Source organism: Eretmochelys imbricata, chromosome 14 (assembly GCF_965152235.1).
Source record: "Eretmochelys imbricata isolate rEreImb1 chromosome 14, rEreImb1.hap1, whole genome shotgun sequence".
Taxonomy (NCBI): Eukaryota; Metazoa; Chordata; order Testudines; family Cheloniidae; genus Eretmochelys; species Eretmochelys imbricata.
In genome coordinates this window covers 47,576,557-47,598,150 of record NC_135585.1, presented here as the reverse complement: position 1 = coordinate 47,598,150, position 21,594 = coordinate 47,576,557, and the positions used below count along the sequence as shown (strand labels likewise).

General features: G+C 54.5%; 1 protein-coding gene across 3 annotated transcripts in view; it reads right to left on the bottom strand.

The window, feature by feature from the left end:
* LOC144275047 (E3 ubiquitin-protein ligase TRIM39-like) overlaps window positions 1–14,222 on the bottom strand; it is a 31,653-nt gene extending 17,431 nt beyond the window's left edge. Inside the window, exons 1-5 of one of the 3 annotated variants that reach the window (XM_077834146.1) lie at window positions 13,791–14,222; window positions 4,950–5,060; window positions 1,872–2,102; window positions 1,358–1,380; window positions 1,155–1,258 (exon numbers count right to left, since the gene is read on the bottom strand). In XM_077834146.1, coding sequence (XP_077690272.1) covers window positions 1,155–1,258; window positions 1,358–1,380; window positions 1,872–2,102; window positions 4,950–5,060; window positions 13,791–14,210 — 889 coding nt within the window. In that variant the 5' untranslated portion in view covers window positions 14,211–14,222. The remainder of the gene's footprint in view (window positions 1–1,154; window positions 1,259–1,357; window positions 1,381–1,871; window positions 2,103–4,949; window positions 5,061–13,790) is intronic. The other 2 variants (XM_077834147.1, XM_077834148.1) reach the window with 2 other exon arrangements.
* Window positions 14,223–21,594: the final 7,372 nt, after the last annotated feature.

Sequence of the window (21,594 nt, the reverse complement as noted above, 5' to 3'; positions counted from 1 at the left end):
TCCGGGGGGTGACAGGAGGCTCCCCAGGGGCTGCTGATCCCCTAGAAGGAGGCACGGAGGTGACTGGCTCAGGATCCCCACAGGCTCAGGGGCCAGGGCTGTGGAATGGCCCAGAGCCCAGCCGTGTTCAGGGTCCGGTGGGCACAGACTGGGCTGGGCTGGGGGCAGCGAGGGGGGAGGGGAGCAGGGATGTGCTGGCTCCAGCCAGCCACAGAGAGGAAGCTGCTTCCCCCACAGCCTGGGGTTCCTGCTCCCCGGAGCCCTGAGATCCTGGCCCTGCAGCCGGCACCCACTGCGCAGCCTCCATCGGCCGGGACAGACACACCCAGCTTGGCCCCTTCGACTGCCCCCTGCTGGGGGCGGGGGTGGGAAGAGAGGAGGGCGGGGGTAGGATGAAAGGGCCAGTTCGACTATCAGAGACTGAGCTCACTGAACCTTCCCATTCCCCCTCTCCTCTGCCTTAGCTTCTTCTCTGTCCCTCCTCGTGGTCAGGTTTGTGCCTTTGCTCCCGGTCTCCACGCTGGGGATGTGGGGAGGGGTTTGGATGGGGGCAGCTCACGCTCAGCCGTTGTGACATGGTCACATTCTTGTGAGTGAATCTCACTCATGAGCAGCAAACCACTGACCCAACCTCACATTGGGCTGTGCTCAGAGCAGACGAGGGGCCCGTAGGGTTCAGCTTGTTACCCACACGGCCCAGATCAGACTGCAGTAGCCAGACCGGCCCCTCCTCCAGCTCAGAAAGCTCGGCCAGCCTTGGCTAATGGGGCCTGGGGCAGTGCAGAGAGGTGGCCACACAATGCAGCCCTCACATGTCCCAGGAGAGAGGCACAGACACGTCATCCGTTACCAGTCTGTGCAGCTCCCAGCACAATGGGCCCAGTCCAGGCCTCACAGCACCTGGCTCAGGGACACCCATTAACTCAGCCACAGAGTGGTCAGGATGTCACAGTGATGGGCCTGGTCAGACACCTGGGCAAGTACCAGCAGGTGGCTGTAAGTAGCAGGCAAACTGCCCAGCACTCAGCGCATCAGCCTCCAGCTCGCACACAGCTCCAAGCCTGTAAACTGGGTGCAAGCGTGTCCTGGGGTCCCAGGCTCTGTCCAGATCCCCAGGCACAATACAGCTCCATGTCCCAGTAGATGCCACTCACCTCCAAATCTCTTCAGTGCTTCCCTCATGTCAAGGGAAATTTTATACACATTCTTCAGGTCAGTAGAAACAGCTTCTGGTTCCTGGAGTTTCACATTCTCACTCCTATGAAGAAAACGTCCCATCATCACTCAGCTGCTCTGTACACACGTCATCCCAGAACCACCACCAAGAATATAAGAGCAATGAACATAGGAAACATACCTGCTCAATGTGCTTGTCACATCCTGAAAGGAAAAAGAGAATCAATGTCCTGTATTAACACAATGTGCATAAAATTGAGTGAGTCTCACTCTGGGCATCAAACTTGCATCTAGAAAATAGATCAACCCTCCCAGGCTTCACTATTTTGAACACTTGTTTCATCCATATAGGGGAGACAGAAATTTAGCTAAAGGGTTCTCCCTTCTAGGGACACAACCCATCAGTATCTGTGTTTATCGACTGTTGGGTCCAATGTCCTGGGGTCAGAGCAGGGATGGCTTTAGCTCAGTATCATTTTTGTATTATCCATTTAATCTCCCATGGCCTCACTGGGTCTTCATGAGGAGAATTCCCCTGTATCATGAACTGCGATATTTGGGAACTGATGGAGCCCTTAGCCTGATGTTCTGTTTGTCAGTAAACCACAGAACACATTGACTCTAATTGTTGGAATCCAGATCCATGGATCTCAGTTATAATTCTGGATGGGTGGAGAATTTTGATGCCATCTCACCTTCAGCAGCTCTGCAACCGGTTGCTGACACTTCTCCTCTATCTCTGTGATCAGCTGCTGCAGAGAGGAGCTTTGCCGGGAGAGTTTGGTGACATTTTCCTGTAGTCTCTGCAGAGTCTCCCTCTCCTTCTCCTCCAGGCTCTGCAGAAGCAGCTGCTCCTCCTCTCTCAGCAGTGTGTGCAGTTTGTTAAATTCACCTGAAATCATCTCTCTCTTATTCTTCACTTTGCCCTTGAGATAGAAAAATAGGAAAGGCACAGAGAAAACGTGAGCCAGATGTTGAGTTACACAGACTGGGCCTCTGTCCAGGAAGCAGGTGATATTCGACCAGTATCAGTTTTTAAGGGTATTTACTTCATATGGCCAGTTCCGTAGTGGGGTTGTCTCGGGTGCTTTGTAAAGACGCAGTATGTTATTGCAGATGGCATGGGATGGACAAAGTGGAGTGGGGAGAAATCGAGGGGACAGTAAAGATTTACAGGGGGCTGCACAGGGCGTCCGTGGGGGGATTTGGGTGCCAAGTGCTGGGCACTCAGACACCCCGGGGACCCGTCACAGTGGGATGTGGGCAATGCTCCTTCTTTGACAACCAGCTCCCAGGGCTGCAATGTTCAGGACCTAGGGCTGGTGCTTATAGTCCTTTTGGTGCCATCCTGGAGCTCACATGGGTGTTGGGCACCCAGGGCATTGTCAGGGCTGGCTTTGGCCTCACCCAGCCTGGCCGAGTGCCCCATGCCCATGTGCCCAGTGCCCCTGGGATCGCAGCCTTTAGGGAGCCCTCTAGGCTCACAGAGCAGCGGGTTGATGATGCCAGCTGTGTCCCCACCTGCTCTCTGAAAGGAGCCGTGGGAATGATGCTGAGCCGCTGCTGATCCTGGCAGGGGGAGGGGCTGGCTGCTCTGCACTGGCCTCTCTAGCTCCCCTGCAGCTCAGCCCAGAGGTGCTGGCTGACCCTGGGGTGAACTTTCCCCCCAGTGTGACTCGGGCCACAGTGATATTGGGAAAAGACCCTCTTCCTCTCCCTGAGATGCCAACAGGGCCAGGGGCTTCAGCAGCTTCCCCAGCCCCTGCACCCTGACCCCAGAGCCCTCCTCCCTGAAACCCCAGTATGTGAGTCCCCAGCCCTTCCCCCCACCAGTCTGTGCCCTGTGCTGACCCCCCTCCCCTTCCGTCTGCAGGGCTCTAACCCGTCTGTCTGTCCGGCTCACCTGTGTGGTGGGGGAGGGGCCATGCCCAGTGTCTCTGTCTGAAGAGGCAGCTGCTTGAGCGCTGTAACGTCCACCTCCTACCTCTGCCCCGGCTGACCCGAGCCCCCAGGGCAGCCCTCCAGCACCCCTGGGGCCCTCTGCCAATGGGCTTTGGACACCCACCCATCCCCCAGACGACCCCCACCCTGCCCCTGGGAGTGCTGCAGCCACAGGGCACTCAGACAACTCGGGTACAGCCCTGACAAACCCCAGCCCCCTCAGGAGACCCTCCTGGCACCTGCCCGAGGCTTTGTGCATGTGGCCTGGACCCTGCAAAGGGCCGTGGGCCTGCAGCCTCCTTCCCCTCCCGCCCCCTGGGAGCTGTTGAGTTACAGCTAATTCGAGTCGTGCAGTATTATGATATCCCCTAACGTCTCCCCCCATCAGACACAGACAGCGCATCCTTCATGGGGGCCTGTCACCTCCCGGGCCCTGCTCCCGCCCGTGGGGATACTCCCCACCTGGCTCAGGCCCATGACGGCCCCTCTCAGCGGGTGACTGGCCGCCCCTGCTGGGCCTCATCTCACAGTCGCTGGGGCTGCAGTTACTCTGCACCGAGTGACACTGATCATTGGGCTGTGACCTCTGGTGCTGTAGGACGTAACTCGCTCTCTCTGGGAAATAATCAAGGGTTTCAGAACCACCCCAGTGACTGTCCCAAGGTGCAGCCGCCTCCATGGCGCCCGCTGGGAACTTTGCCGGACACATTCAACAGAGCTGTTAATTGTTATGCATCTAAATCCCTATTGTCTGAGGAACTGAGCACCAACTGCTTCCAGTGCGGGGAGTGGGAGCTGCTGCGGTTCTGTCCTCTGGAAACCAGCCCACTTCCGCCGGGCTCTAAATATGGCTTCAAATGCAGAACCAGGGGCACCCAGATCTGAGCATTTCAGCTCTTGTAAATGGCCATTTTTATCTGACTAGTGGGACACCTGCTTCTCCTCTCCTCCCTGATGCTGGCGTCTTCCTCACGCCCCCCATGCTCTCTGCAGGGATTTCACTGTAATAGGTAGGTGAACCGGAACAGACATTTTGTCCCATGGGTTCATCACCTGGCTACAGACAAGCACAGGTGAAGTCACAGTAACAGTAGCGGGTGCCTGGGATGAAGTGGCCACGTGATGGCAAGAGAGGCTGCGAGGTGGCCGAGCGCTGCCTGGCTTTACACTGACCTGCCCCTGGCGCTGCTCACTCAGGGTTTGTCCACACGGACCTGAGTCTCCCCAAGCAGGATGCAGCGCCCCTCCCTTTGGAGGCAGGCTGCAGACCTGCCATCTGTGGAGTCCTGCCTGCTCTCCGCCCAGAGCCCTCGCTCCCGCTCTTCCCCCGAACCCCGCAGCACCCGCCGCTTGCCGCCCATCAACTCCCTGCCACTTGCTCCTCTCTGCCCCTCCCCCGTCACTCGCCCTTAAGGCAGGAGGGGGCAGAAAGGAGCAAGTGACAGGCGAGGGGGCCTTGGGGGAGGGGGTGGGAGAGAGGAGCGAGCTGCAACAGTGAACGGGGAGCCCCTGGGGAGGGGGCTGGAAGGGAGCGGGGCCGGGCATGGGGCAGAGCAGGAAGGGAGCATGGTCGGGGCCGCGGGTAGAGGAGGCCAAATGGGGGTGGAGCAGTAGGCAGGGCGACGATCTGGGTACCGGGGAGGTTCCGGCACTCATGCCCAGCGTCCCCAAATGCCGGAGGCATGAGCTGCCCGTGGCCGGCACCAAGCCTGTGCAATGGAGTAAACAACCAGAGTAGGTTCATAGCCTCATCCTGGAGCTTTAGGGGCCCCGGCATTCCTGGGAACGCTGCAGGGGGAAGGGCTCAGGGAGGAATAAACCCAGACACCCACCTGCCACTCTGTAGTTTTCTTTTTCTCTTTAGACCTCAGAGCCAGGACCTCTTCCAGCTCCTTCCTCAGAGGGTCCAGGGCTCCCTGGAGTTTCACCTGCAAGGGCATTGTCTGCGATAAACGGCCATTAGTCTGCCTGTCCGATGGACAGCACTATCCATGTTGGCATTTCATACAGGAGCAGTAAAATACCCTGGAAGCGAGCAGCAGACTCGGCTCTGCCGGCCCCAAAGGCCTCATGGGAGCTGAGATGCCAGTCTCAGAGCGGGGGCTCTGCTTCGTACAGACACTCAGGACTTCTCAAGTCCTGTGTTTTAGCTAAAGTTTCCCATCCCTGAGCACAGGCCAGAGGGGAAATAGCTGGGAAGGTTCTGAACGATCCCTCCTGCCAGTGCGAGTGAAGAGGCTGGGACAGCACCTTGCTCCACTGTACCCCAGATCCAGGCCAGGAACAAGACCCCACTGTGCTCTCGTCTGTCCAGGCGCCCATGTGGCCTCCCACGGGAAGCAGCTGAGCACCTGAGCCAGTGCAGTCCCGTTAACTGTGCAGGGTGAAGCTGTGATGTGGCAGGAGGTCAGTGAGGAACAGGGAACACACTCGGTCTGGGGGAACATGTCACCCATAATTATAACGGCTCCAGAGCTGTAATAACCCAGGGCTCTCTTCCCCTTTGACAGCGTGTGATTCATTCACACAGCACAGCAACGTGCTCCTGCCCTGTCAGCCCTGCTCTGTGCAACACCCCTGGCAGTGCCCTAGAGTCCCCTCCTGAGCCCCCCGCCAGAGATCTCCCCATTTCACTCTCTTTTCACAGAGCCCTGGAGTTCTCTCCTCCTCCCTGACAAGGGCCCAGGCTGCAGCTGGTGCCCAGAGCTCCTGAGGTGCTGTTCAGCTGACACCCCTGGGGTGCTGCTGCAGGGAAGCAGCGAGGGAGGGAGCCAACAGGGGCTAGTGAGAGACAGGAGGCAGAAAAGCAGCCTTTGCATCCAGCAAAACAGCTTCATAAATGAGCAGGGATCAGAACTGGGGCTGGGGGCGGGTGGGGGGGGGGGGGGAGTGTGGCTGGATTCTTTGAAACTCCACCCACAAAAGAAGCTCCACCCATGTGAGTCACCAAAAGGAGACACCATGATCTGTTCACAGTCGATGGTGCAATGTTCAGAACAGGATGGAGTTGCTGATGGGCTCCAAGGGCTCCTGGGGCCTGGCTCCCCTCATGGGGCTAGAATATACCCCTGAGCTCTGCTGGACTCTCTGGGCAGGGTCCTCCTTTACTGGGGGGAACATAAGAGGTGGCATCTCCCAAACATCACCCACTTGTGACACCGGAAGGAGGCGTCACTGGCAGTAAATGGTGCCGAGCTGCAATTCTCCCTCTCCTCTCTCACATGGGGAATGAAATAATTAACAGTGATGATATTTAAATGATCATCCCTAAGCTCACCCCTCACTGAGGCAATGGGGCCGTTCACACCTCTCAGAGCCGCTGTGCCCAGCTCTCTGCATCCCCTACATCTGGGTCACAGTTTTGAGGTTTTCTTCACAACCAAAACAGCTGGAGACTCAGTTTAAAGCAAAGTGAAAGCTGAGATCCCGGAGAACACGGCAGGTGCTTCGCGGGAGAAGTGCCAGCACTTCCCGGCTGTCCCTGAGCCCTGTCAGTGAGCACAGAGGCTTGGGCCTGATCTTAACATAACACTTCAGTCTCCCTGGCTTCTTTGCTGCCGGGCTGTAGCTGTGCTGCTGAAGCCCCTGCAGTGTTGACGTGGCCTGCGAGTTCCTGGGGCAGAGAAGCAGCTCAATGAAGAAGGGACTTGGAGCAGAAATTTCAAACAGTTCAGGCCAAACTGAGTGTGTCAGTGAGTCTGGTCCCTGCGGGGAGGGAATTCAGGCCATTTCCCTCCCTTCCTTCTGCAACCCTGGGCAGGGCCCTAACATCAGCCCATGTCCTCCCCTCTCTCCTGGGATGTGGGCAGGGAACCTCAGCAGCGTCTCCTCCCTGGCCTCCCACTCCCCAGCCCAGACACAGCCCCAGATGGGTTGGGAGCAATGACATGTTTCTTTAATGTGGTTCCAGAACCGTGTTGTCCACCCACGCTGTCAAAACCCAACCATGTCAGGACACAGGTGGCCCCAACTTTGTCAGACAATTATAATACCCTGGTGTGTACATCCATGGTGTACCTAAGCTGTAAGACCCCCCCTCATCCTACTAATGTTATCTGGGCTAATGGCTGCAGGAGTCAATATGAGTGGAGAAGGGCTGCTGGAAGGGGAAGAGCTGAAGGAGGAGAGAAGAACAGGACATGGGGAAAGAAAGAAAGAAAGAAGAGCAGGACACAGGTACCAGCTGTGGCTTTCTGTGCCACTGACATGCAGGGATGAGTCAGGGTCCAGATTGTTTCGTGTGCAAGCAGGGTCTGAATGAGCTCTCCCCTGACAGCTGGCTGGGGAGGGGAAAAGGCTTCAGGTGCAGACTGTATTTACATGAACACACCGACTCTGCCTAGGTATCCAGCAGACAGGGCCGTGTTGCCAAAGTGATCAACTGTGGCTGGTGCTGGATTACAGATCACTTCAGTATGGAATGTGGGGGTAATGAAATAGGGTTCTCTTTACTGTGTGAGGAAAGGGCAGCAGAGAAGCATTTAGCCCAGGGGTGGCCACCCTGTGGCTCCGGAGCCACATGCAGATCTTCAGAAGTTAATATGCGGTTCCTTGTATAGGCACCGACTCTGGGGCTGGAACTGCAGACACCAGCCTTCCAAGGTGCCGGGGGGTGCTCACTGCTCAACCCCTGGCTCTGCCATGGGCCCTGCCCCCACTTCACCCCTTCCCGCCCCTTCCCCTGAGCCCGCCGTGCCCTCACTCCTCCCCCCCAGACCCTCCTGCACTCCACAGAACAGCTGATCGGGAGGTGCAGGGAGGAGGGGGAGGCTCTGACCGGCAGGGCTGCTGGTGGGTGGGAGGCACGGGAGCGGGACAGGGGAGCTGATCGGGGGTTGCTGACATATTACTGTGGCTCTTTGGCAATGTACATTGGTAAATTCTGGCTCCTTCTCAGGCTCAGGTTGGCCACCCCTGGCTTAGCCTGTCCCGATTGAGGGGGTCACCCTCCACTGAACTGAACTCGCTAAGCAGGGGGCTTGGATGCCAGACCCCTGTGAAGTTTAAGAGGAGGTGGGGACAGTGTGCTTGCTGGGCAGTGTGGACTTTACCCAAGAGTCCTAGGCATGGTTTAACTTGCTCCTCTCCACTGTTCACAGACAGAACTAATTAAGGCTCCATTCAGAGTCTTTTGTTTTGTTAAGTGATCACTAGAGCTGAAATCACTTGATGTGGGACAGCTTTTCTGCCCAGCCTGCTTCAGCAAGGACGTTCATAGAATCATAGAATCATAGAATATCAGGGTTGGAAGGGACCCCTGAAGGTCATCTAGTCCAACCCCCTGCTCGAAGCAGGACCAATTCCCAGTTAAATCATCCCAGCCAGGGCTTTGTCAAGCCTGACCTTAAAAACCTCTAAGGAAGGAGATTCTACCACCTCCCTAGGTAACGCATTCCAGTGTTTCACCACCCTCTTAGTGAAAAGGTTTTCCTAATATCCAATCTAAACCTCCCCCACTGCAACTTGAGACCATTACTCCTCGTTCTGTCATCTGCTACCATTGAGAACAGTCTAGAGCCATTGTCTTTGGAACCCCCTTTCAGGTAGTTGAAAGCAGCTATCAAATCCCCCCTCATTCTTCTCTTCTGCAGGCTAAACAATCCCAGCTCCCTCAGCCTCTCCTCATAAGTCATGTGTTCTAGACCCCTAATCATTTTTGTTGCCCTTCGCTGGACTCTCTCCAATTTATCCACATCCTTCTTGTATTGTGGGGCCCAAAACTGGACACAGTACTCCAGATGAGGCCTCACCAATGTCGAATAGAGGGGAACGATCACGTCCCTCGATCTCCTCGCTATGCCCCTACTTATACATCCCAAAATGCCATTGGCCTTCTTGGCAACAAGGGCACACTGTTGACTCATATCCAGCTTCTCGTCCACTGTCACCCCTAGGTCCTTTTCCGCAGAACTGCTGCCTAGCCATTCGGTCCCTAGTCTGTAGCGGTGCATTGGATTCTTCCATCCTAAGTGCAGGACCCTGCACTTATCCTTATTGAACCTCATCAGATTTCTTTTGGCCCAATCCTCCAATTTGTCTAGGTCCTTCTGTATCCTATCCCTCCCCTCCAGCGTATCTACCACTCCTCCCAGTTTAGTATCATCCGCAAATTTGCTGAGAGTGCAATCCACACCATCCTCCAGATCATTTATGAAGATATTGAACAAAACCGGCCCCAGGACCGACCCTTGGGGCACTCCACTTGATACCGGCTGCCAACTAGACATGGAGCCATTGATCACTACCCATTGAGCCCGACAATCTAGCCAGCTTTCTACCCACCTTATAGTGCATTCATCCAGCCCATACTTCCTTAACTTGCTGACAAGAATACTGTGGGAGACCGTGTCAAAAGCTTTGCTAAAGTCAAGAAACAATACATCCACTGCTTTCCCTTCATCCACAGAACCAGTAATCTCATCATAAAAGGCGATTAGATTAGTCAGGCATGACCTTCCCTTGGTGAATCCATGTTGGCTGTTCCTGATCACTTTCCTCTCATGCAAGTGCTTCAGGATTGATTCTTTGAGGACCTGCTCCATGATTTTTCCAGGGACTGAGGTAAGGCTGACTGGCCTGTAGTTCCCAGGATCCTCCTTCTTCCCTTTTTTAAAGATTGGCACTACATTAGCCTTTTTCCAGTCATCCGGGACTTCCCCCATTCGCCACAAGTTTTCAAAGATAATGGCCAATAGCTCTGCAATCACAGCCACCAATTCCTTCAGCACTCTCGGATGCAACTCGTCCGGCCCCATGGACTTGTGCACGTCCAGCTTTTCTAAATAGTCCCTAACCACCTCTATCTCCACAGAGGGCTGGCCATCTCTTCCCCATTTTGTGATGCCCAGCGCAGCAGTCTGGGAGCTGACCTTGTTAGTGAAAACAGAGGCAAAAAAAGCATTGAGTACATTAGCTTTTTCCACATCCTCTGTCACTAGGTTGCCTCCCTCATTCAGTAAGGGGCCCACACTTTCCTTGGCTTTCTTCTTGTTGCCAACATACCTGAAGAAACCCTTCTTGTTACTCTTGACATCTCTCGCTAGCTGCAGCTCCAGGTGCGATTTGGCCCTCCTGATTTCATTCCTACATGCCCGAGCAATATTTTTATACTCTTCCCTGGTCATATGTCCAACCTTCCACTTCTTGTAAGCTTCTTTTTTATGTTTAAGATCCGCTAGGATTTCACCATTAAGCCAAGCTGGTCGCCTTCCATATTTACTATTCTTTCGACTCATTGGGATGGTTTGTCCCTGTAACCTCAACAGGGATTCCTTGAAATACAGCCAGCTCTCCTGGACTCCTTTCCCCTTCAAGTTAGTCCCCCAGGGGATCCTGGCCATCCGTTCCCTGAAGGAGTCGAAGTCTGCTTTCCTGAAGTCCAGGGTCCGTATTCTGCTGCTCTCCTTTCTTCCCTGTGTCAGGATCCTGAACTCAACCAACTCATGGTCACTGCCTCCCAGATTCCCATCCACTTTTGCTTCCCCCACTAATTCTACCCGGTTTGTGAGCAGCAGGTCAAGAAAAGCGCCCCCCCTAGTTGGCTCCTCTAGCACTTGCACCAGGAAATTGTCCCCTACGCTTTCCAAAAACTTCCTGGATTGTCTATGCACCGCTGTATTGCTCTCCCAGCAGATATCAGGAAAATTAAAGTCACCCATGAGAATCAGGGTATGCGATCTAGTAGCTTCCGTGAGCTGCCGGAAGAAAGCCTCATCTACCTCATCCCCCTGGTCCGGTGGTCTATAGCAGACTCCCACCTCTACATCACTCTTGTTGCTCACACTTCTAAACTTAATCCAGAGACACTCAGGTTTTTCTGCAGTTTCGTACCGGAGCTCTGAGCAGTCATACTGCTCCCTTACATACAGTGCTACTCCCCCACCTTTTCTGCCCTGCCTGTCCTTCCTGAACAGTTTATAACCATCCATGACAGTACTCCAGTCATGTGAGTTATCCCACCAAGTCTCTGTTATTCCAATCACGTCATAGTTCCTTGACATCACCAGGACCTCCAGTTCTCCCTGCTTGTTTCCAAGGCTTTGTGCATTCGTATATAAGCACTTGAGATAACCTGTTGATCGCCCCTCATTCCCAGTATGAGGCAGGAGCCCTCCCGTCACAGACATTCCTGCCTGTGCTTCCTCCCGGTATCCCGCTTTCCCACTTACCTCAGGGCTTTGGTCTCCTTCCCCCGGTGAACCTAGTTTAAAGCCCTCCTCACTAGGTTAGCCAGCCTGCTGGCAAAGATGCTCTTCCCTCTCTTCGTAAGATGGAGCCCGTCTCTGCCCAGCACTCCTCCTTCATGGAACACCGTCCCATGGTCAAAGAATCCAAAGCCTTCTCTCCGACACCACCTGCGTAGCCATTCGTTGACTTCCACGATTCGACGGTCCCTACCCAGGCCTTTTCCTTCCACGGGGAGGATGGACGAGAACACCACTTGCGCCTCCAACTCCTTTATCCTTCTTCCCAGAGCCACGTAGTCCGCAGTGATCCGCTCAAGGTCATTCTTGGCAGTATCATTGGTGCCCACGTGGAGAAGCAGGAAGGGGTAGCGATCCGAGGGCTTGATGAGTCTCGGCAGTCTCTCCGTCACATCGCGAATCTTAGCCCCTGGCAAGCAGCAGACTTCTCGGTTTTTCCGGTCAGGGCGGCAGATAGATGACTCAGTCCCCCGGAGGAGAGAGTCCCCGACCACCACCACCCGCCTTCTCCTCTTGGGAGTGGTGGTCGTGGAACCCCCAACCTCAGGACATCGCATCTCATGCCTTCCAACCAGTGGAGTCTCCTTCTGCTTTCTCGCCCCAGACATATCATCTGGTCCACTCTCCGCAATGGTACCCCCACTAAGAGTTGAAAATCACTAAGAGCAGCGTAGAAACTCGAGAGGCTAGGTTTTTGCACAAGAAGGGGACTTCTTCTGCTTTAAATTGCAAGTGTAGACATGCCCTGATCTGCAGAGGTTACAGCAGAGAAGCAGGTGATGGCTGGCAGGGCGGCCGGTGGAGTGGGACAGTGGGGTGTGTGGTAGGGTGGTGACACTAGAGCTAGTACTTGGACCAGGGCCGTCCCTAGCCATTTGGGGGCCCTACGCAGCCCCCCGTGTGTGGGGGGCTGTGTGGGGCCCCAGGCCATGCCCCCCCCAGGGTATGGATGGCAGGAGCTGTGGAGGGCCACTTTTGGGGGCCCCACAGGCCCAGAGTGGCCCGGGGGATTAGCGGGGGGCCGGGAGGAGCCTGCCCCGCTTCCCTTGCCCCGGCCCCAGCCATGTCGCTCGGGTTGGGGAAAGGATCGCCTCCCACTCTCACCGGCGGCGGGAAGCGGAGCGCCGTGGCTGGGATCTGGCGGAGTAGATCAGGCTGGGGCCCGTCTGCTCCACTTCCCGCCGCTGCTGGTGAGTGCGGGGTTGCTGGGGGAAGAGGTGGAATGGGGGCGGGCCGGGGGCAGAGCAGGGGGGAAGGGTAAGAGGCAGGGTGGAGGGAGTGTCCGGAGCCCCACACCCCCGTAGGAACGGCCCTGCCCCTTGCAGTGGGCGCAGCCCGCGGGGGGCTGGCTGAGGGAAAGGGCTGGTTGCCGGGGCTGGTGCTGCCACGTATGCAGCATGCAGCTGCCTAGGGCACCATTAAATTTGGGGCAATTTGGTGCCCCAAATTTCATGGTGCCCTATGCAGCTGCGTATGCCTAAGGACGGCCCTGGCTTGGACACTGGAGCAAGCAAGGTGCCATCTTCGTCCTCCCCCCACAACCAGGGTGGGAGGTGAGCTCACACAGATGCATCTCTGAACCCTGAGTCTTCACTGACCAAGGACAGCCACTGTGAGTGGGGTGGGGTGAGGGAGCAGAGAGGGGCAGAGCAAAGGAACTTTTGGTTATGGAACTCCAGAACATGAGGCAGAAGACACTGACCAACGTACACTGGAGAGGGTGTTTTGCTCACGGTTTTATGTTTATGAATCCTGCGTGTGGCATTTTCCTTAATCAATGCCGGGTGACTTCCCTCCTCTCATTTAAAGTTTCTTTTTTACCATCGGCACCAACTCTGTGGGTGCTCCAGGGCTGGAGCAACCATGGAATAAAAATAGTGGGTGCTCAGCACCTACTGGCAGCCCCGCCGATCAGCTCTTCCCCTGCCCCACAACGTCTCCTGCCTACTGGAGACACTGAGATCAGCTCCTGCCCTGTCCTCCCAGCACCTCCCACCTGCCACAGATCAGCTGTTCAGAAGCTGTTCCCAGAAGCTGGGAATGGGCGACAGGGGATGGATCACTTGATGATCACCTGTTCTGTTCATTCCCTCTGGGGCACCTGGCATTGGCCACTGTCAGAAGACAGGATACTGGGCTAGATGGACCTTTGGTCCGACAGGGGATGGCTGGTCTTATGTTCTTATGTTCTTGCTGCCCACTCCACCTGGCAGATGGGTTGCAGGTGCACAAAGAGCCGTCAGCCCTGTTCTATTACGTGTTGGAACTTGCAGTGTTGGAGAAAAAAAAGTTTGGATATTTTCCCATTATCCACAACTCCCAGTGCTCATCCCCTCTGAAAACCAGGCCCCTTTCATTTAGGTGCCTAACCATAGGCAGCCAGGGGTGAATGTTTGTTCTTGTATTGATGGTGGATAAACCTGGTGTCCTTAAGGGGTATAATTAAGCAAAGTCAACAGCATTTCCTACCTTGTACTCCTGGGCAGCCTCCTCAATGGGAACCACAGTGTGAGACTTGTGGTCCCGGGATTTCTCACACACCAAGCAAATAGTTTCTCCATCCTCCGCACAGAAGAGTTTGAGACGTTCCTCGTGTCTCTCACACAGATCCTCCTTTTGCCCTTTTCCTGGTTTTAACCCCAGTTGTTTGATCCTTTGTATGATGTTGTTCAGCTGGGTGTTGGGCTTGAACTCCCCTTTTTGGAACCGGGCTCTGCACTGGGGACAGGTCAGGGGTGTCCCCGTTCCCTTCTCCTCACTGTACCGGGTGACGCAGGCTCGGCAGAAGTTGTGCCCACACGCGATAGTCACCGGCTCCGTCAGATACCCCAGGCAGACGGAGCAAATAGCTTCATCTTGTATTTCCCCTGCTGTAGCTGCAGCGGCCATGGCAGCTGGGTGAGTATCTGTTCTCTCTGCCCTTGGCTGTGCAGTGTGGGCTTGTGCTGACACTGGGAGGGGCCGCCTGCAAGTATCTGCTAGTCCCAGCCACAGAAGGAGAAGAAGAAAAAGGAGGAGCCAGGAGGGGGAGGGGGAGAAAACAGGAAAGTGAAACTGAAGGAGAGTAAAAGAGGGGGAAGGACAGGGAGAGGGCAGGAGAGAAGGAGTGGATGGAGGTGGGGAGAAGGGATGGGAGAACATGGGGTAATGGAGAGAGGGGGAAGAATATGAACCAATCTGATGTGTATTGCTGGAAGGCTGGAAGGGAGAGCATATCCTCTGCCCCACAGGCAGGAACTGTCTAACCGACCCCAACGCTCACTGGGGATTGAAGTGGGGACCTACAGCGTTTAGCACAAGTCTCTACAGCTGGAACTAAAGAGTCAGTTTGTGAAGTTCAGAGCTGTAAAAACCCATAAACCCTGTGGGTCAGCCATCAAGGGCGGTGTGAATGGCACACACTCCCCAGAGGGTTACAAATGCACTGAGGGATTTTTCGGCTCCCTCAGGAGAGGAGGGGGTGTCACAAAGCTCAGGTAGAAAGTCACGGTTATGGATGCTCTGGAAATTTCTATAAATATAAATGCTACAGGACACTAAGGATTCAAAGCCCCTGTCATTTTGAACCTCACTTTGCTTTGTGTGGCAAGCTTTGGCCAAATTCTCCTGTCCTTTAGACAGTGGAAACCGAAGACCATTTAGGTTATGTCTACACTGCGCATCTGTTCACGACAAGGCTGTGTCGACAAAGCGCCGTTTACACTTGCACTTGCCGGGGCAAAACTTTTGTTGTTCAATTGCAAGTGTAGCCTAAGCTACAGCCCCTGAACTCTGCCTTGCCCGCAGTGAGGGCACTCTGCAGGCAGGCCGTACAGCGCAGGCTGGCACTGCCTGATGGCACAGCTGATATTCAATTCCATGCAGAGAACGACATTAAAAAAAAGTTCCGGTGGCGAAGTCAAGCATGTAAACACTGTGAAATGCCAGAATTAAGGTGCCTGAACAGCCAGATCACCAGCATCAAGAGTCGACAGCTCAGGTTAGAGCATCAGAGGCAGGATTTTTAGTGCAGTCACAGTAGCTTTATTTCTCTGTGGGCTCCATGGGAGTGTTGACATTGACTCCGATAGAAGCAAGATCAAGCCTAATATAGGCAACCTGGGGGCTTGGGGCCAACTGCGAGAAAGGTCCAGGTGCTGCACCTTGGTTTCTGCTGCATTGTTTTCCCAGAAGCCATTGGTGTCCAGACTTTTTGGCTTACTCTGACAAGCTAGAGTTGATCTCATTTTGAAGGTACATTTTGAAGGTACAGCCTGAGTGTCTCCGTTTTGATGGCACAGTCTGGGGACACACATTGTCAGGCTGTAGGAGGATTCGGGTTTTATCTTTGACCCCTGCCCCTTGTAGTTTATGCAGCTGTAGCCATGGATCTCAGCATGCTCAGAGCTGCACACCTCAGGGGGGCCTGGGAAGGAAATGGCTTGGGGACGTTCCCCTTTGGGAGCCCCATGACCCGCTCCTGGGGGCACGCAGATCCCAGAGCTCTTCGGCTTGGTTGGAGGAATTTATAGTATCTGCCATGACTCGGAAAGCTGCACATCTCTTCAGATACCTGCTAAGAGCATCCCGACTGCAAACAGCAAACTGTTGCTGATGTCTGGTTCACAGGCCAGAGAGCCCATCTAGTGGGTTATAAAGAATGAGACGTGGGAGGAGCACAGACATGAGGAGAAGTTCATACCAGGGTGGTTTGAGCAGGGGTTCACGGGTGCACTGACACCCCAAAAAACTCTGCAGTGGTGTCTTCTGTCCCACAGGGCTGGGCCTGGCTCCCTGCTGTGGGTGTTGTGACCTGGGGGCTCTGACCACTTGCAGCAGCACCTTCCACCTCTGCACTGTGACCCTAAACCCAACCTGGTGCAAAGGGGCAATGGGGGGAGCGGCTGTAGAGTGAGCCTGTCCCTCACTCAGCCTGCAATGGGGAGCCAGGCACAGCCCCATGGGACAGGACACAACACTGCAGGATGTGTGTGGGCTGGGCTCACTCTCCAGCCCCCTGCCCTCTGGCCTCCCCTCGGCACTTGGTAGGGATTGGGGCTGCGGTGCTGAGGCAGCGGGTGCTGCTGTGGCTGGTCTGTGCCCCCTCAGTGGGCTGAGGAGGAGGAGGAAGGGGCAGTGGCAGGGGAGCTCACCCATTGAATCGGGAGGCTCCCTCCACCACTGGCTCACACAGACAAATGTTTCCCTGGGACTCCACAGCTCCAAACTGATGGGGGTCCTTTAACTTCCTTGGTACACACTGTGCAAGCAGAAGGGGGCGGGGGCGTGACTCCACGTTCTCCAACCTACTTCAAGCCGCTGCTTGATACGGGATCCTCGCAGGGAGCAGGGCCGGCACTCCCCAGTGGGGCTGGCCAGAGTCTGACTCCGAGCTCTTCAGCTGTAAGACTCAGAACTGACCCATGCAGAATTTGCACTTTCAGAAGTGGGACAAAGAACTAAAGTGAGGTACCCACGTTACAGACAAAGGAGGCTTCAAATTGCAAGTGAGATGGAATCTGCCCCTTGGTGAATCCGAGGTGCTCTCGACCTTCAGCTCCTTAGTGCCCGATGGTGACCAGCCACTGCACAGGGGTGAAGAGTGGAGGGAAGGTTTCAGAGCCTTTCCCACCACCTGACACCTTCTGTGCAGGGGCCAGTCACATGAGCGTTCCTGGTGCTCAGGCAAGCACACAAGCTGAAACCCCATGGCAGTGGGGAGGACTTGGGGCCACAGCAATTGTTGCACTGCAGAGCTGGCTGGCCATGATGGCGGTGGGTGGGAGGGGGGGCACACTGCAGCATCTCAGACACTTCTGTGACTGGGGGAGATCCAGGAGGCAATATCTCCTGCAGCCCCCATGGGCTGGTGCGGCTGTGCACCACCCCCAGGACAGCCATTGATTCACTGCTACTGTTGTCTCTTAGTGCGCCCAAGAGGACTCCAGCCTTAGGAAGAGGGCACCAGGGAATCCAGGGTTATTTCAGATCATTCAAGAGAGCTGGAGCTGAATGAAAGAAGTCTCTGTCATATCCCTGCTTAAAGATTACCTACTATTTTATCATTTCCCTTTCATTTTCTCTTATTACAGAGCTAATTTTTCTTGGAAACTAGCTGTGATCACATGAAAGACCTGACAGAAACCATTTCTGGCTCTGTGAGTTGAGTTTGCCACAATTAAAACTGAAATCACCACCTGCCAACCGGGAATGGGATAGGCCGTGAACATTTGACTCTCAAGTAATAAAGCAGGGAAGTTTTACCATAAAGTCACTCTTATCAGTTCCAGTTGCATTGCTCACTATTTACTTGCTGACATTTTCATTTCCACGGTGAAACAGGTGAATTTACTTAGCTGGTCCTTTTCCCAGAAATACCAATGCAAACTAGACAGAACTGGTCTCTAAGATTGCAGGCAATAGGATACCCTAAAGGCTACATGGCATTGTGGTTGTTACAGGCCAGCCCAGTGAGCCGTTGTACAGTCACTCATCTGTTGTGAGTGAACTGAATTACTGGGTCTCCTATACTTCTGAGCCAATTGGCTCTGGGCAGAGTCTAGTCACTATATCCAGCCCTGGGACTCTAGGGCTCACTCCTGGGCTCAGACCATTTATCTACTGTCCTCCCTCAGGATGTGGGGGATCTGTCAGCATCTTCCTAAGTCTCTGAAACCAGCGTCTGAGCCCCTCTAGCCTCCAAGTCAATTACACTCATGCCCTCAGAACTCCCCCTAGGCTGTGGGCACCCCGGACTTACACGTTAACCATTTCAGAAACAATGTGGAGGGGAAGCAAGGCACACAGGCTTAGCAAAGGAATTTCTTAACCACGGAGTCTTTACTCATAAAGCACAGTTGAGTAATATAACAAGTCCAGAGATGCGCCCTCCTGTAGTCTGAGTTCACCCCTTCTTGTACGTCGGTGGTTTGTCAGTGTTTCACGCTGGCCAATGTTGCCCCTGCCCTCCTTCTCCTTCTTTCATGTGGCAATGGTCAGCCCCCTTGCAGAGGAGGCCCCCCACCCCTGAATAGGGCCATTGTGTCTGTGCAATGTGCTTGATCTCCCCACCAGGGCCATCCTTAGGATTTATGGGCCCTATGCAATATTATTAAACTGGTGCCCCTAAACCGGCACATTCGGCTCTGTGAATACGGCCCCGGCCTTCTGCCTCGGAAGGAGACTGCCGCGTGCACTGGGTGTGCAGGACCAGACCCGCTCTTGCCTGCTGTCCCGGTCATAGGCGCGGACTCCAGGGCTGGAGCATCCACAGGGAAATTTTAGTGGGTGTGGAGCACCCACCAGCGCAAAGCTCCCCCCTTCTGCCTCCCTTCCCCAACACCTCTTGCGTGCTGGCAGCCCCACACTGACCAACTCCTCCCCCCCATCCCCCAATGTTTCCAGAGCACCGTGAACAGCTGATTCACATGTTCAAGCTCTGTGAGGGAGGGGGGAGGAGGCGGGGCGGGGGTGGAGGAGGGGCAGGGGTTTGGGGGAAGGAGTGGAGGGGGGAGGGGCCTGGAGTGGAGTGGGGGGGTCAAGCATCCCCTGGCAAGATGAGAAGTCAGCCCCTATGGTCCTAGTGGTGCCCCAAATTTGCAGGTGCCCTACACAGCCGCGTATGCTGCATATGCCTAAGGATGGCCCTGCTCCCCACTGGTCAATCTGTGTACTTCCTAACAGCCACTCATGCTTGTCCCCCAGCTTCTGTATAGAAATTCTTCTACTCCATAGAGATGGGTCAGTAGCTTTGAGTCATCCAAAGTTGATGGCCCCAGACTGCAGCCTTGATTGATCTCAGCGATGGTCCTTCAATGCAGTATCAAATGCCTTTCCCAGGCAGGGTAGCCTTCTGGAAGGCAGCACTATAAACTGCCCCAGGAAAGTCCAAACTAGTAGAGTTTGAAAGTTAACCCTTCAGCACACAGTGATCTTTCTGTAGTTAATAAATCAGTTTTATATTTTATCTAAAACAGTGTGTTTTGGTTGAAGTGCTTGGGAAATCTCAGGTCAGTTTACAAAGGCTAGTTAGTGTGTGTCCTGTCCACATCGAGGGAGGGGCGGACTGGGTGAAATGAACTGACTCTGGCCAGGCTTCTGTGCAAGATGGTAAAGTTCTGGGGTGCAAAGCTGAGGAGCTGGGGGGAATCGGCTGGAGCCTCTCTATTGTTGGTTCATGAGTGGCTAATAAAAGCATTCATGTAACTCAGTTGGATGAGTCCCTGCCGGTGGATGGCGGAGTAAGGGCAGCACCTGCCAGAGCTTTGTAGCTTCTCATCAGCATCACAGTGTGAGGGGAAGCTCAGGTTGGTGGGACAGAGGGCTCAGCAGTCCCACAGTCTGGGGACCCTGTCACAGTGATTAACATGCCCGTCTGAGTGGTGGGAGACACAGGGTTCAAATACTTCCTGGTAGGGAGGTGGGACTGAATTTGGGTTCCCCATATTCCAGCGCAGTGCTTTAACCACTGGGATAGACGTTATAAGGTGGGCACCACTATCTCTTCCATTGGACAACTGCTTGAACGGGACCCAATCTGGTAGGCATGCTGGGAGGATCAGGCCCCATATGCGAAATCGGCAGCTGAATGCCAATCTTCCCCGGTCCATGACTCACTTGGGGGCTTAGGTGGGAGATAGGCATCTCACACTCCTAGAATGGGGCAGCCGTGCACACGGCCAGAGGCAGAAACATAGGTGCCAAGGGAACTTGTACCCTGAAAACAGGACATGCATCTTCCCCTTTCTGAACCCCAGCGCCTGCACCCTGTCCCTGATTTCGCCCATCTGCCCCTCTCCTTCCCCTCCCTCGTGCTCCCTGTTTCACTCTCCTCTGGACTCCTTTTGGCTCCTACACAAATTCTGCCCATCCCACCCCTCTCATTTTCCTGTGTTAGCCCCCTTTTATTGCAGGAAGCAGATTTTTGTCTCAAATGAAGGCAGAGTGAGGGCAGTGGCTTCAGGGGATGATTTATTATTATTATTCAAAGATTTTTATTCAATTAATCTTGAAAAGACTTTGGATTCTTAAAGGTTCAATCGTGATCATAGGTGCTTCTCAGCTTCTAGGACAGTGATGGAGTCATAACAGAGGATTCCTCTTAGGGTGTGCATGGGAAGGCTGCTCCCTGGACAATGACAGACCACATATAGCAAGGGAGGGAGATAGAGCCTGTATCTGCACTGCCAGATTCTGTTTCCTACTGGTCCCTTGATGTTCAAGCTCCCACCCCCCACTATCCCGGGGTCCCACATTCTTACAAGGAACCCCTTGGGTTAGATGTTAACAGATGTTTTGCTGTGTGTGTGTTCCCTTCGTATGCTGCCCCAGCCTTGTGCAGACAGCTAGCACGGCAGACGTTGAGCGAACCACCCAATGACCACAAATTCCGTTAAGGGACGAAGGAACCAGGCTAGGTTTATTGTCGACAAAGCACAGTAATAGCACCTGGCAGCCTCTATGAGGATACTATGACTTGTATGCCCACCACTATGGATGCAGCTCAGTAAGTGGCGGGACTTTCCACTGCCACCTAGGCCGGCCAAAGATACTCCCTCTGAGACACAGCTTTATACAGTACCGGATTTACCATAGTGCCGGGCCCAAGCTCAGAAGGGGCCCCATGACATTTACTTCCTCCCCTCTCACAGCGCTGCAGAAGCGGAACCTCAGGGCAGCAGAGATCTAGCATGGGAGCTGAGAACCCACAGGGCCCTGGGAACTGTAGTTGCTTGGCCAGCTCCCTGCCAATAGAGCCGGCCCTGGAGCAGGGAAGGAACTACATTTCCCAGCTATCCCTTGGCAGCTATCAACAGGTACGGGAGGGCGGAAGCTGAGACCCCATGCACTGCAGCTGATTGTGAATGGAGAGCTGGCTGCTAGAAGGGGGTGGCACTTTGAATGGGGTACAAGTATGCCCAAGGAGTCGAAGGCTTTTGGCCCAGATATCACTTCCCCAGACTGGATTAGCGATGCTTGTGTGACCTCGCCTGGCAGCCCCCAAAGAAGGAACTGGGTGGACTAAATGGACAGTGCACCTCTCCGTCAGAAGCCTAGCAGGGGAGGTATGTGGATCCCACCAGGAGAAGTTAAAATGAAAAGGGAGGGAGGGGAGGCTCTACTAGAAGACCTGGGCAGCTTTAGATACAGCAAAGGAGGATTTCTACGTCTGAGCCATGAAAGCAGAAATTGACTTTTCCTTTCCAGATTCATCTAATAGTGAGAAAAGTAATCTTGCACATGCTTTCCAGATTTGAACACCCTCAAAATTCAGGACTGCTCAAGCTCAATTTTG